This window comes from Ochotona princeps, chromosome 9 (assembly GCF_030435755.1).
Source record: "Ochotona princeps isolate mOchPri1 chromosome 9, mOchPri1.hap1, whole genome shotgun sequence".
Lineage (NCBI taxonomy): Eukaryota > Metazoa > Chordata > Mammalia > Lagomorpha > Ochotonidae > Ochotona > Ochotona princeps.
The window spans coordinates 75,220,142-75,235,142 of record NC_080840.1 but is presented as its reverse complement, the minus strand read 5'-3'; the positions used below and the strand labels follow the sequence as shown (position 1 = coordinate 75,235,142).

At 38.6% G+C, this 15,001-nt stretch overlaps 1 protein-coding gene across 3 annotated transcripts in view; it reads left to right on the top strand.

The window, feature by feature from the left end:
• LRRC69 (leucine rich repeat containing 69) overlaps nucleotides 1-15,001 on the top strand; it is a 96,209-nt gene that overhangs the window by 68,713 nt on the left and 12,495 nt on the right. For 2 of the 3 annotated variants that reach the window (XM_004597243.3, XM_058668807.1), the window contains exons 6-7: nucleotides 4,086-4,187; nucleotides 10,682-10,861. In XM_004597243.3, coding sequence (XP_004597300.2) covers nucleotides 4,086-4,187; nucleotides 10,682-10,861 — 282 coding nt within the window. The remainder of the gene's footprint in view (nucleotides 1-4,085; nucleotides 4,188-10,681; nucleotides 10,862-15,001) is intronic. The other variant, XM_058668806.1, reaches the window with a different exon arrangement.

The following is a 15,001-nucleotide window of genomic DNA, read 5'->3' as shown; positions in this document are numbered from 1 at the left end:
GGACCTAACAGACTGCCATATCCCTTATGTGTTTCTGTGCCTGCCAACCACTGCTTCATCTTTTCCACAGAGGAGGCCCAGTTCTGACACATGCACTCTACGGTCAGACCACCATGTGAGCCCTCATGTCCTGATGTGACCCTGTCTGTGTCATCCCCCAGATCCCCTGCAGTCCTATATACTCAGCCACCACAAGGCAGCCAGTGGGATTTGCCTGGTATCACTGGCACATTGTGATTTCTTTTACAATCTGGAATATGTCATTTATTCTCTTATGGACTGCAGAGTTTCCTCTGAAAAGTCATCTGTGAGTCTGATTTGTGTTCCTTTATTGATTATCTGGTATTTCTTGCATGAATATTTAAACATTTTCTTATTTAACTGAAGAAAGCTGCATTATAATGTGTAGTGATGAGGATCACTCCTGACCAAGTCTTTTTGGGTCCTCTCCCCTTCTTCTGTTTGGATTCCCCTTTGTTTTTCAATGTTAAGGAAGTTTTCATTTGTTACTCCTTTAAATGCAAGTTTCAGTCCGGCTTCTCTTTCCATAACATCAGGGACTCCCATGACCCTCCCATGGCAATTTCCCATGTGTGTTAACCTTTAGTTTGTTTATTGCAGTCGATTTTTTATTCTTTTTTATTTTTAATTTTTACTTCTTTTTATTATTACCTTTTTAAAAAGATTTATTTACTTATTTTTTGCAAAGTCAGATACACAGAGAGGAGGAGAGACAGAGAGAGAGATCTTCTGTTCAATGATTCACTCCCCAAGTGAGCGCTACAGCCGGTGCTGTGCCGATCTGGAGCAGGGGGCCAGGAACTTCTCCCAGGTCTCCCACATGGGTGCAGGGTCCCAAGGCCTTGGGCTGTGCTGGACTGCTTTCTCAGGCCACAAGCAGGGAGCTGGATGGGAAGTGGAGCTTCCAGGATTATAACCGGCACCCATATGGGACCCCAGCATGTTCAAGGCGAGGACTTCAGCTGCTAGGCCAGCATGCTGGGCCCTATTATTACCATTTTACAGTACAGTTTCATAGGCCCTAGAATTTCTCTTATCCCCTTACCAATACCCTCTCACTTCACTGAGTTCCCCTATATCATTACTATAGTATATTTCTTCATACACAGTGGTATGTCCATAATTGTGGGCATGGACAATGGCAGAAATGTCCAGCATCCTCTTGCTAAAATATCTATAAATAGTTTCATTGGAAGTCCATCTTTGTCTGGAAGTGGAGATGCATACTGCATTGTATCTTCACATCTGGATATGTTAGTCTCCATTACACAGTTACTGTATATCCCCTTCAATGAAAAGCTACAATACAAAATCAACAATAGGAAGAAAACTAGGAATTTACAATGCCATGAAGTTCAATAACATGGTGTTAGATATGATAGTCTCAATTACGGTTACTACACATTCCCTTAAATGAAAAGCCACAAAACAAAATCAAAAACAGGACGAAAAAAATAAATTAGCAACACCATGAAGTTAAATAACATGCTACTCAATGATTAATATGTCACTGAAGAAATGAAAAAGAAAATCAAGAATCATCTTGGAGAAAATAATGCTGCTGTAATGATCTGAGTCATTGAATAATTTAATCAGAACAAAATGTTTTGAAGAGATGAAACTAACAAAAAAAATCAAATTACATGAGTTACAGTTTCCACTGATTGCTGTTGGTAAGGTATGGTAGATGAGTCTTGTTTTTAATCCAATCTACTAATCTGTGGCATTTGATTGATGAGTTTAAGCCATTTACATTCAGAGTTAGTATGAATTGGTGGTAATTTGGTCCTGTCATTTTAACAATGGGTTGTTCATTGATTCAGTCTTCTGTTGTTATTTCACTGGGATTTTCTTCCCATTTGCCTTTGGTTTTGGTGGGTGCTATTCCTTTTCTCTGTCAAGAGAACATCTTTGAGTGACATGTAGGGCAGGTTTGGAAGAGGCATATTCATTTAACTTATCTTTATTGAGGAAGACTTTTATTTCATTTTCAAAGACAAAGGAAAGCTTTCCTGGATATGTTATTCAGGGCCAACAATTCTTCATTCTTTAGAATCCACAATATGTTGCTCCATTCTCTTCTTGCCTATAGAGATTCCTGTGAGAGGTCTCCTATGAATTTAATTGATATTCCTTTATATGTCAGTTGATTTTTTTCACATGCACATCTAAGGATCTTTTCCTTATGTTCAGTTGAAGAGAGCTTGATTATCATGTGTCTTGGTACAGATCACTTTTGATCAACGCTGTTGGGAGTTCTGTTCTGCCACTTGGTGCTTCTCAATTTTTTCTCTAGATTAGGGAATTTTTTCCTTATTATTTCATTCAGTACCTTTTTGAACTCAGGATCTCTTTCTGAACCTTCTGGGACTCCCATAACTCTTATATTTGGCCTCTTAATAATGTCTTTCAATTCTTGAATACTTTTTTTGGCCTGATCCAGCACTGCCTCCAGCTTTTTGTTTGTTTCCCCCTGGTGACAGGAAATATCTCCCATTCTGAGATTCTTTCTTCTGCCTTCTTCTTTCTGTTTTGGAGACTCTCCACTGTACTTTGAATTTGCTCTACCGTATTCTTCATTTCTGATATATCAGCTTTCATTTGATTCATTTCCAGTGTGACATATTGCTTGAATTCCTTGAATGCCTGCTTTATGTGCTTCTCATTGTTGATAAGAAGTTTTATAACAAGTGTTTTGAATTCTGTATCCCCCATTTTCTCAATATCTTCCTCAGTGAACTCTGAGGTTGGCAAAGGATTTTGTTCCTTTGCAGGGGAGTCTTCATTGATATTCACTGTGCCTTTGTCTCTTCTTTTGCTCTTGGTCATTGTACTTCTGCTTATCATATTCTTCTCCGTGGGGCAGGTTTCTAAGCTGTGTCACCCACAGGTCTACAGTTCAATTTTACATACTGCAGTTGGCACATGGCTTGTTTGCAGTCACTTGTGCCATGCTCTCCAGCAAGTTCCAGGTCTGGGTTCTTGTGTTAGATTTTCACCATGTTCTCTGTAGCCCCAGCACCTGACTCACCATTTCCCACCTTCTGTGACACCGTGCTGAGGCTGCACTGTTGTTTGTATAACTTGTCTCCTACTTGCATTTGGAGCAGATGTCAGGACTAGAGAGACTCCAGATGTCCTATATAGCTAGTTTTTTGTTGGTGGTGATCTTGCTGGAACCTGTTGGTCACTAGATCTGGGTGTCTCACAGACCTATTTTGACCTTTGCAATGTCATGGTCAGTATTATTTTCCTGTGGGACCATTACAATGACTGAGTTTAGTGAGTTCTCACCGAGCTCAGTGCATGCGCAACTCACTGTTGTCCTCTGCAGTCTTAAATTCTTTGCCACATTTTACAAAATGACACATGATGTGCCACTACTGGGATTCTTAATCTGTTTGCCCTCAGGTCTGAGGGTTACCCGGAACTGTCTTGGGTAGAACCTGTAGGATGCCATGTTGTTGCAGTTTGCTGACCCAGCAATGAGTTCACTCCCAACTCAGTGCATGTGCAGTCCTGTCCATAGCCCTTGCCTCTTTAAACAAAATGGTGCCTTATTTGGCTCTAGGGCATGTACTGGGTTGTAAATCCACCTTGTGCCTGCACTGCCAGTTTGGGATCAGCTCTTCTGTCTCTGCTCCTTGCTTAATCAAACAGACCAGCACGATGGACAGTTTTTTGTCTGTGTTCACTGCCAGAGCTCCCAGTGAACGTCCCTTCCCACCTGGTTTTGGTGAAGTTCTGGCAGCAGGTGCAATTTGGATTGCCGTTTGCTGAATACTGCTGGAGTGTCAGTCACTGCAACACTATACCGTTGTGTCTGCTGCTTTCCTGTGTCTGTCAGTCCCCAGGTACCCCTCTGCTGTTGTTCTGTCCACTCCTATTTCCTGGAATGTGCCCTCTCTGTTTCACACTAGGTAATATTTCTCCATCTGTTAAACATGTCCTTACCCTATTCCACTATCTTAATTCTCCTATTGCAGTCTAATTTTAATGATGATAGCATTACTGGCTAATTACACTATTTCGTTCACAATATGATTTTTATTTTATCTTAAAAGTTTCAGAATCTAAAGCTGAGAGAGTTCTACTGTGAGGATAATCCATTGTTGTTAATGACACCAATTGTGACTATACAGCAGGAAGATATCTGGAGTCTACAGGTGAAGGCTTAACTGTTCCACATACATCTTCAAATTAAAGTCCTCATTTAAGTTTTAATAGCTTTCCTTTAAATTATTCTTGCCAAGTCATCAAATGATTAAGGTAATCCCAGTCTATTGGCAATGCAGATTCCACACAAAATCTCTTTGATTTGCTTACGTAATCCATGAAATCCTATCTTACTTGTAGAGTTAGCAAATCAGAAAAATCGAAATGTTCTTTGACCTGGAAAAGTAGAGGAATTCATTTTCAGTATAGTCTAGATATTGTTTTCCAGTATTATATAAAGATATGCCTGTTATACCTTTAGCAGAGTTATTGCCTGTTCATTCTTTGCACTTGTACCCATCTCTACTGGATGAAATAATATTATCCAGGAATCATATTTGTTTTCATAAAGCAGGTTGATGACATTAATAGAAGGAATAGGAAAATAGATAGAAAACTCCTTTGGTAAAAACAAGTAAAACTTACAAAGTGTTCTGTGTTACTGTATGGAAAGAATTTGGACTTTTCCAGATGCATTTGGCTTCACAGCTGCTGAGAATATAGGATTACCATAAGACTTTGAAGGATTATGTGGGATTCAATTTGCTTGGCCGAATACTTCTCACTTGTTGAAAAACAATTTTAAAAAAGTTTCCCCTGTTGCATTAAAGTTTTTTTACAATATGGAGGAAATACAACTGAACAATGTATTGTTCAATTAAATTGTAATGTATTGTGTTGTCAAGATTATTTTGCTGCTAATGATACAAGCTCAACTAGAGAAGCTAGAAAAAAATCTAGTCAATGTTAATGAAAAATATTTATAAACTTAATTTGCAGTCATATCATACACATTCTATTTATTTTGGCACTTTGCATGCATCGAGAATTTTTAAAAATTAAATCTGGGTTCAAATTCTATGCACTATGTAGAAACATGCTTTTTCACGCAAAGAGTGTGAATATCTTTACAATTAGTAGCAACACCTAGACTATAGTTTTTGGAGAACAAGGCATTATTGTATGTTGACATTGCCATATACTTAACTACTTATCCTCTGCAAGATGTTTATTTTATTTTATTTTATTTTATTTTATTTTATTTTATTTTATTTTATCTTTTGCTTTGTTCTTTGTAAAATGCCTCATATTAAATTACTAGCTCATTTTCATGTTGTTCCTGTGAATGAAATTCTTGGGCCAAGAAATTATTGATTTTTAAAATATGATTAGACATTTTCAAAACAGCGAATATTTTCAGAAAATGCATCATTTTTTACTCTTGTGTGAGTAAATATCTCAGTGGTAATTTAATTGAAAGTAGATTCATAACTATAATAGGTAATTTGCTTAATCCTTTTAACCTATTTTTCTTCTTACACTAACAAAATCAGAGTGATAATAGTAGCTAACATTTTTTTTTAGCTTACTGTGGGCAAGACGATGTTCCAAACACTGAGTAAGAAAGAAATAAAATAGTCATTTAGTACACCTAAAATATAAACACTATTATTGTTCCCTTCTTTTAGACAGAGACTGAGACCCAGAGAGGTTCAACTTGTTCAAGTATTCACAGAGATAGTTTTGGGACAATAGTGTCAGTTCACACAGTTGGGCTCAGATCCCAGCTGGAATATTGCCTCAGAACAGGATGTAGAAAGATGAGGGAAATGGAGTCAGTTTAGTCCTGTGTTGGGAAAGTGTTTGTGTGAATAGATAATCCAATACAATCCTGGTATTACAGAAAGTCCTTAAAGGGCAAGATTACTGCCCCATGGCATAGTCCAACAATCAAGATGACAGAGAAATATTTATCTCATCTGACTTTCAAAATTTTAAGGTCTATAAATGGTATTTTTCCTTATCATATGTAGATAATTGGGGTATTTTTGAAGGTCTCACTAAGATTTTTTTTCTTAGAAATGTGAGAAAAGTTTTTTTTTTACTTTTAAAAAAAGATTTGTTTTTTAAAAAGATTTGTTTATTTATTTGAAGGAATTATGGAGAGAGGGAGAGACAGAGAAAAAGAGAGAAAGGGAGAAAGAGAAATAGAGAGAAATCAAGCCTCTATCTGCTGGTTCATTTCCCAAATTGCTGAAGCCTGATGGGCCATTTGGGCTCCCATGTCACTGGTGGGAAGGCCAAGAACTGGCCATGTCACTGGTGGGAAGGCCAAGAACTGGCCATGTCGCTGGTGGGAAGGCCGAATTCCAAGAACGTGGTCCACCTCCTATTGCTTTTTCAGGCATATCAGCAGGGAGCTGCCTTGGAATTGGAGCAGCTTGGAATCCAGCCTCACAGGTGGCAGCTTAATCCACTGTGTCACAATGCCAACTCCTGATTACAAATTTCAATGCTTGTACTTATAGTAGTTTCTTCTACACATTTCATCGACATTTCTGATTAAACAGCTTAGATTTCATAGAATTTTAAAGCTGGGATACAGGATGTTTGGTAAGATTTTTTTTAAAAAAGACATTTTCATCTTGAAGATTTATTAAATAACATTTAATGCTGATTGCAAATATATAGAACACTGTGAGAATTTATTGCATCAGCGGAGGCCAAGATAAATGTTTTGCCAATGTTACCTAATTTTATTTCCCTGATTCCATGTGATAACATTGGAAAAAATTCCATTTTATAAATAAGATATCTAACATCAGAGAATTCAAGGACTTACTCAAATGGAATCAGAGAGATGAAAATCAGATAGCTAGGATATGATATGTTTTCAAAACTTGAGTTTGATGATAATTATACAGTTGTGAAGGGTATATGCCCATGTGGAACACTTATCAGTGGGAAGGGTCGAGAAATAGGGGAAGGTGGATGAGACCATATTTTCATTTTTTTTCTTCTTCCTGTATCTGGGGGAAGGGAAGACAGAATGGGAGAAGCCAAATCCTGCATCCTAACTGCATCAGTACCAGGGAAGGGATACAGTCATCAATATCATCTCACGGTCCCCAATGTGGAGCATGCTTTGAGGGTTCTTCTGCTCAAGTGGTTTTGAGAGTTATGAAATGCTGTTGATTTCATTGCTCCAAGGATGAGGTAATCCTTCCAAGTTCTATTGACTGACAAAGTTCACCCTAGAGTCTCTATTTGCCCAAATACTTGCTAACAAAGTTTGACTAGGAGAGTTGTTCAATTTGTTCTGCTTTCCATTCTCTGCTATGGTACCAGATGTCCTCTGCAGGCCCCAAGGGACTGCCATATCCCCCCCTTGCATCAGGGCTTACTATCCACTGCATACCTCCATTGCAGCAACTGAGAAGGCCCAGTTCTGACAGAAGCAATCCATATTCAGACCATAGATCCTGTGATTTTTCCCCATGACTGGGAGCTCTGAGTCCAACGATTCAGTATGGGGGTGGCCCCAAAAAACTTCATCTGAGGTGACCAGACCTGACTACTGTGTGTGCCAGCCAAAGGGGAGTCTAGCTCAACCTGTCACCCACGTCAGCCTACACATATACTGTTAGTTGTTGGATCAGTTCTGTCCCCAGCCTCATCTCATGTGCAAACCAATGGATGTTGCAGCCCAGGCTAAACATGTGCACCACAAACTCGGCCCTCACACACACTAGTGGGAGCTGTTGTCTAGTCAGAGCAACTCCTAATAACCCCCAGCAGGCCCATCCCCAGCCTGGGTTCCTGTGCCTGCCAGTATGTGCAGCCATCTCATCCATTCTGCCCCTCATCCCATTTGTCTTTTGTACATGCCAATGGGTACTGCAGCCTAGCTCAGCACAACTGACCCCACTAATCCAGACCACAGTTTTCCAGCCAGGTCCAATCCAGTCCTGGTTCTCGTGCCTACTGTTGGGAGCTGCAGCCCAGCAGAGGGGTGCCTACAGGTCCACTCCCAGCCCCAGGTGTTTCAGGTGTCTCTGTGTTCTAGCTTGACAAGACTTGTCCCCATTCTCAGCTAAATCTAAGAATCTTTGCTTATGATGATATATTTACTGTCTATAAGACACATAATAACCATTGATTATAGAATAGGTCCAAAGTGTACTATTTCTTCTATGCTTGTACAAATATATATGTGTCATCTCATAATTCAATATAGAAATCACATGTAAGAGGATGCTTTCAAAATAACGTAAAACCAGTTTATTATTGGTAGTAAATTCAAATTCTGTCTGAGCTCCACTTAGCTAATATTCTAGTTATTCAAAATAAATTTTGTATTCATAAAATTTTCAAAATTATTTGTTATTTGAAAGGCAGAATGATAGAAGGAGAGAGGGAGAGAGAGAGAGAGAAAGAGTATCTTCTATCCACTGCTTTAATCCCCCAATGACCACAGTGGCTGAATCACTTTGAAGTTAGATGACTGGTCTTCCACACAGGTGGCAAGATTCCAGGTACTTGGTTCATCTTCCACATTATCAGAGGCAATATCAGGGAGTTGGAATGTGGGGCTGGCATTGTGGCACAGTGGGCTGGGACATCACATGCTTTGCCAGCATCCCACATGGGTGCCAGTTTCCTGTTAAGGCACCTGAGAAAGCAGCAGGGGACTGCCCAAGCATTTGGACCTGAAGTGGGAGACCTGAAGGAATCTCTGGGATCCTTGTTTCAGCTTGGCCAATCCTGAATGTTGAGGCCATTTGGAGAGTGGATCAGCAGGTGGGGGATCTCAGTCTACCTTCATCATTCTTTCTGCCACTCTACCTTTCAAAAAAAAAAAAAAGTGAAGCAGCTGGAATTTGAACGGTTTCTCCCACATGATATGATGGCATCATTAGCAGTTGGTTAGCCTGATGTGCTGTGCCAACCCATAAAAGACTTTTTATTTGACTTTTGAATAGAATTGGAATTGGCTTTCAGTAGTTTGTATATTATCCAAAAGTGCACTGATTGTAACTTTAAGAGGTGTCCCAAATGATAGACACAAAAGAAAATTTTACTTTATATTTTATTGGTATGTTTATTCTTTCAAGAACAAAAGAATGATAGCAAGTAGGATAAAATATAAATAATAGATGATGTAAGAATTGCCAAGAGATACACTGAGTATAATAAATATGTTTCACTCAGAAATGACTTGTGGAAAACGTCATATCCCAATTAGCAGATTTTTACAATTTCTTTGGGGAGCTGAACATGAGTTTCCTGTAGCTTTACTGTGAGAGCTCACCATTGAAATTCTGTAGTTAAACACCTGCTTGCTTAAATACTTGGGGAAGATAACAGTTGACATCTGGTTTGGAAATCCTGATAAGATTTGTGCTTTTAGTTAATCTTTTCAGGATGATTTTCACTGGGCAGGAGGGTGTTATTGGATGGTCAGACTTTGAACCGAATTACTCAGGGTTATTGGCTGTATACAGTTGGGTTTCCCAGATCCTTGTTAACTGGAAATGAAAGGTTAGCAGGGAATGGGGGCATGGTAATTGTTAAAATTCTGTGGGTTTTTTTGAACAGTTTTAGAGGTTTTAATTGGGGTGAATTAAGTATGCATGTAAGTAGTTGTGTAAGTAAGTAGGTGGTTATGTTTACTCAAAGATATCTAGTAAGATTTGATTTGGATTATCTTAATACTACTAGAAAACTTTTCACTCAGCCAGGAAAAAATATGCCAAATAAACTATCCCCATACACTGTTAAATTTTCAAGCAATGCTTATGTAACTTTTGTACAGAACTTCCATGTTACTTGCATAAGCAATGAAGAGTATTTAGGGAAAAAGACAATTTTTTTTTGTTTTCATTTTAGTTTTTGGTTTGGCCAGTGATTATCTAATTTTAATTATCATATAATATATTTTTGTTTAAGAATGGTACTGTTGATGGCCCCAGTGAAAAACAACTTCCGTTCTCTCATTATCTTTTTTATTAATATTCGATGATTATTGTGCGAATGAAAATTTCCAAAATATCTGTGGATTGAACTTAGAGGTTTAATTCATAGCAGTTAATTCTCTCCAGCAAGAGAGGCATAGTTAGTTACTCAATGCAGGAAATAATTTAGAAAAATGTCTTAAGCTTCAGTGTGTATACGGATGAGCTAAGACATAATTAAGATGAGATTTTGATTCAATAGATCAAGAGTGTATCTTGGATCCTGTGAACAAGTTCCCAAGTCATTCTACTGGTACGAAGGCCACAATTTAAGTAGTAAGGATTTAGACCTTAGTGAATATGACAAATTCAATTTTTTATATTCCAACTGAATATGCATATGGTCCTTACTCACCAAAATACCAAATTTGAGCCTACACTATCTTTTGTTTTATAAAATATGTCATATAAATATATTATAATTGGATTTCTATATTTGAGACAGAAATATTACTTGCTTTTTTTACGTGAGTGGTAACCAACCCTATTTACAATGTAGGTCATTTGGAATATAGCCTGTCATGCATTCCACGAAATCTTATTCTAACAGAACATAAAGAACAAGTAAAAAATTTGATTTAGTGAAATGGGAATCATAGAAAAGAAAATTTTGCCAATCTGAGGAACCATATTCTTCTTCACTAATTTAGGAAATAGCATCAAGATTTGTAATGAATCAGCTAACTGAAGAAAATTCTTTCGTAACTCAAGCCATAGAATTGTACCCACAGATCAGGAGCATAATCTCTCGGGGGAAAAAATGCACCATATGTGGAAAGTTCTTTTTAACCGTATGGCTGGAATGTGTTCAATTTGCTCCTCCATCAAAGGTAAATGATGCTTTTGGTGTGAATACAAACATGAAAATCTGCTCCTACCATTTGTTCTTAAGTAAGCCAACCAATACTCTGTTTGTATTTAAGGGTTGACTCATAGAATAGTACGCTGTTATTTTGGGGTAGACAAATTTTAGTGTCTGTAATGACAACCGTAACTCCACTGACATTTATAGGCTCCCTCAAATTACACAGAAACTGATCATTTCAAGTCAGTCAATTTCTTTTTCTCATCATTATTGTTAACAAAACCATACAGATCTTCTTGCTCTGGGAATATGTACTTTTCTTGTGGAATTTTAGTGGAGAAAAGTGACTTTTCCAGTAAATGCATACCACAGGTGTAGTCCAGCACACTGAATCTGCAGTGTGTGTGTCTGTGCCACCGTGATGCCTAGTTGTGTGTTGCTAGGTAGTTCGCATAGCCCAGGAAATGTGTTCTGCATCAGTATTCTACACTCCTTTTCTGTCAATGACCAGATAGTATTTTAGACAATGTGGTCACATTGACTTTAGTCACATTGACTCCCCTTTGTAGTACAAAAGCATCCATAGACAGCAAGAAATTGACTGTGTTCTCATAACAATTCACTTATGGAATTTGAACTAGCTGTGTTTGTGAGTTCTGAAAAAATAGATGAAAATGGGAAACATTGCCAGGTGAAGCAAAATATACACAGAATAATTCCAACTACATACAAAGTGTGTGTAAAATTATTGGCCTAAATATATTATGGGTCCAATTACATGGTGATTTAGAGGTCTTAGAAACTTCTTGTTGTGTGTATCTATTGCAAAAATATTGATATACTAATTTCGTATTAAGGTCTCTTTTTTAGGTGGCTTAATATATCTACAAAAACACTAGGAAAGGCCAATGCAATTAAGAAGTTGCTCATAGTGGGAGAATGAAAGAGTTTAGCATAGTGTCTCTAGACGAGGTTGGTATTGCCCTCCAGCAGGCAATTAGGAAATAAGTTGGGGGCGTTTGAGGCTATCACAACAGGAGACCACTGCTGGTGTTTAACGGGTAAAAGACCAATGATGCTAGATGCTCTGAAAGACATAAGGCAGTCAGTTGCTCATAATAAAGAGTTATTCTGGGCCTGGTGCAGTAGTCTAGTGGCTTAAGTCCTCACCTTGCACACACCGGAATCCTATGTGGGTGCCAGTTTGTATCCGGGAGGCTCTACTTCCCATCCAGCTCCCTGCTTGGGGCCTGGAAAGCAGTCAAGGATGGTCCAAAGCCTTGGGACCCCACACCCCTGTAGAAGACCTGGAAGAGGCCCCAGGCTCCTGGCTTTGGATCAGCGCACCTCTGTCTGTTGTGGCTGCTTGGGGAGTGAATCAGTGGATGGAAGATCTTTCTGTATGTCTTTCCTCCTCTGTGTATATCTGCCTTTCCGATAAAGATAAATAAATCTTCAGAAAAAAAGAAAGAATTATTCTATACTCCATCATGACTTTCATGTGGATCTCTAGCCATTGATAGCAAAGAAACACTTAAAATCTCTGGAGCCTAGAGTCTAATTCTCATTAACAGTATTGTAATATACACAGAGGTTTTCAGGATTTCAATTGCTGTGTCCATCAAAGGGAAGCTAAACCTTTGCTTGGAAAAATTTCAAGGGCTTCTTACCAGTTCAGGAAACATGGCTCACCTCACAGTATTCTGGTCACACAAACCGACACACTATTGGTACCATTTCTAGTGTCAACACCAAAAGTGACTGTCGTAAGGGACTGGGCAAAAGATGACTTCATTATGCATTCCAGTGTGGGAAAATCTGGCACTTTTATGTTAAAATACGTAGAAATTTGCTGAAGAGTTGGACATTTAGCTTAGATCTTAAGTTGTGCACTTATATATAATTACAAAACATGATAATCAAAAAGAATAACGCATTTGCTTTCTAGGTATATCATGGCAAAGTACCACAACTGGGTAACTTAAAGAGAAATTAATTTTTTCACTGTTCTGGAGGCAGAAGGTTCTAATCAAGGTATGGATGGGTTAGCTTCTGCCTCGGGTTAGGAGGAAGAATCTGTGCCAAGACTCCATCCGAAGTTCACAGATGGTTCTGTTCCCTCATTGTGTTCACATTTCTTCTTAAAAGGACATCAGTGATGGTGGATTAAGGCTCACCCAGTTGACCTCCTTCTAACTTTATCACCTTTGCAAAGGCCCTGCATCCAAGCAGAGTCATTTTCTGAGGCACAACAGTAGCAGGTTTCACAATATGCATTTGGGTATGTGTGGGAAAGACCATTCAACCCACAACAAATAGTTTCCACAAACAAGAGGAACAGGGAAACCTCGAAGGAGCGTGGGATTGAGGGAAGGTGGGAGTATAGGGTAAGGAGTATCATTATGCTTTTAACATTTAAATATGAAATACATTGAACTTGTTCCCTTCATATATACATTATATGTGTGTGTATGTGTATGAATTGATAATATGTCATAAGTATTTCAATGTATTTAGACACTTGGCAAATTTACTTATGAAAAACTTTAAAAACAGGCATCCTACCCTAATCCTACTAATTCAGAATCTTTGGAAGTAGGGTCCTGGGACTTCAAAGTTTTATCAAGTCTCTCAAATGATCCTCACGTGTACTTGGGAGTGGAAATGTCTGGGTTGCGTGTTTTGGACCATCCCCACACTACAGGCAAATGTTTGTGTTTTACCTTGTAGGAAAGAGTAAAACCACTGGGTCAAGTGTGGTACTCAGTGGCTAACGTCCTCATTATGCACGTGCTGGAATCCCATATGGGAACTGGTTCATGTCCTAGCAGCCCCACTTCCCAACCAGTTCTGTGCTTGGGGCCTGGAAAGCAGTCAAGGGCGGCCCAATGATGGGACCCTGCACCCCTGTGGGAGACCTGGAAGGGGATCCAGGTTCCTGGCTTTGGATCAGCGCAGCTCTGTCTGTTGCGGCTGCTTGGGGAGTAAATCAGTGAATGGAAGATCTTTCTGTCTGTCTTTCCTCCTCTCTGTATATCTGACTTTGCAATAAAAAAATAATATAAAAAGAAAGGCCTAACTGGTGATTTCTATGTAACAAGATGTTTAATCATTGGTTGAATATACTGATTAATAAAATGTCTTTAGTGATGGTGGTATTGATAGGGATAATAGTACTAAGGAAAAAGAGGGGCTTGGTTCAGTGCCCAATCCACAATGGTGTACAAATGAGAAACACTTTTAGATCCATGTTAAGATTGCTGAAGAGTGCATTGCAGGATGTGTTGTACATTGATGTGCTCCATGGGATTTAATTATTGAAAACTTCCAATTTATCCCAAGGGAAGCAAAGCCAAGGCTCCAGAGCACATGTTTGCTGCATGGCTGGGTATCCTTGAAACTGGGATGAAGCTTGTCATGGCTGTGACTTCCCGAATGACAGTTTGGGAGCTGATGTGGATGCTGATAACGTGTTTTCACCAACAACAGTCGTCATTGTCTCATAGGTTTACATTTCTAACTGTTGATGAGATCGTCACTACTTATATGTCAGAACATTATCTTTCTTAAATTGTCATCATGGGACTTTCTTTTATAAAATCCGCTGTATGTGCTACCCATGATCCAATCCAATAAGAGAATTTTATATTTCAGAAATTTGAAAGCAATAGAAAACTTGAGTGAACAGTACAATGGACATTTGTATACCCTTTACCTGGAATCACTGATGTTCATCATTTTGTTCTATAGAATTTGCTATTTTTCACATTGAAGTGTGTATTTCTTGTCTTACTGTGTGTGTGTGCTTGCTGACTAAAACAAATTTGGAATTGGCAAGCCATGGAGACAGTCTACCTAGAATGATTGTATCATTTTTATGAAGCATTGAGTTGTAATATTAAAATAATGTGTGCATCAGGAAAAAAACAGCTCTTTCTCAAGAGTAACAACAGGCAATGCAATATTTGTGGATCGCAAAGCACGTAGATTGTTTCAGATGTACCAATCCAGGATTAGCTACGGAGGCTCCATACTGTCCTGCTTACTCCAGGAAGCAGAGCATAGATTCCCATTTATAATCCAGTAAAATGAAATCAGGGACTCATATTCCCTGGTTATCAGGTATTTTCACAGATATAGAGTCTAGAAGCTATTGGTATTCCTA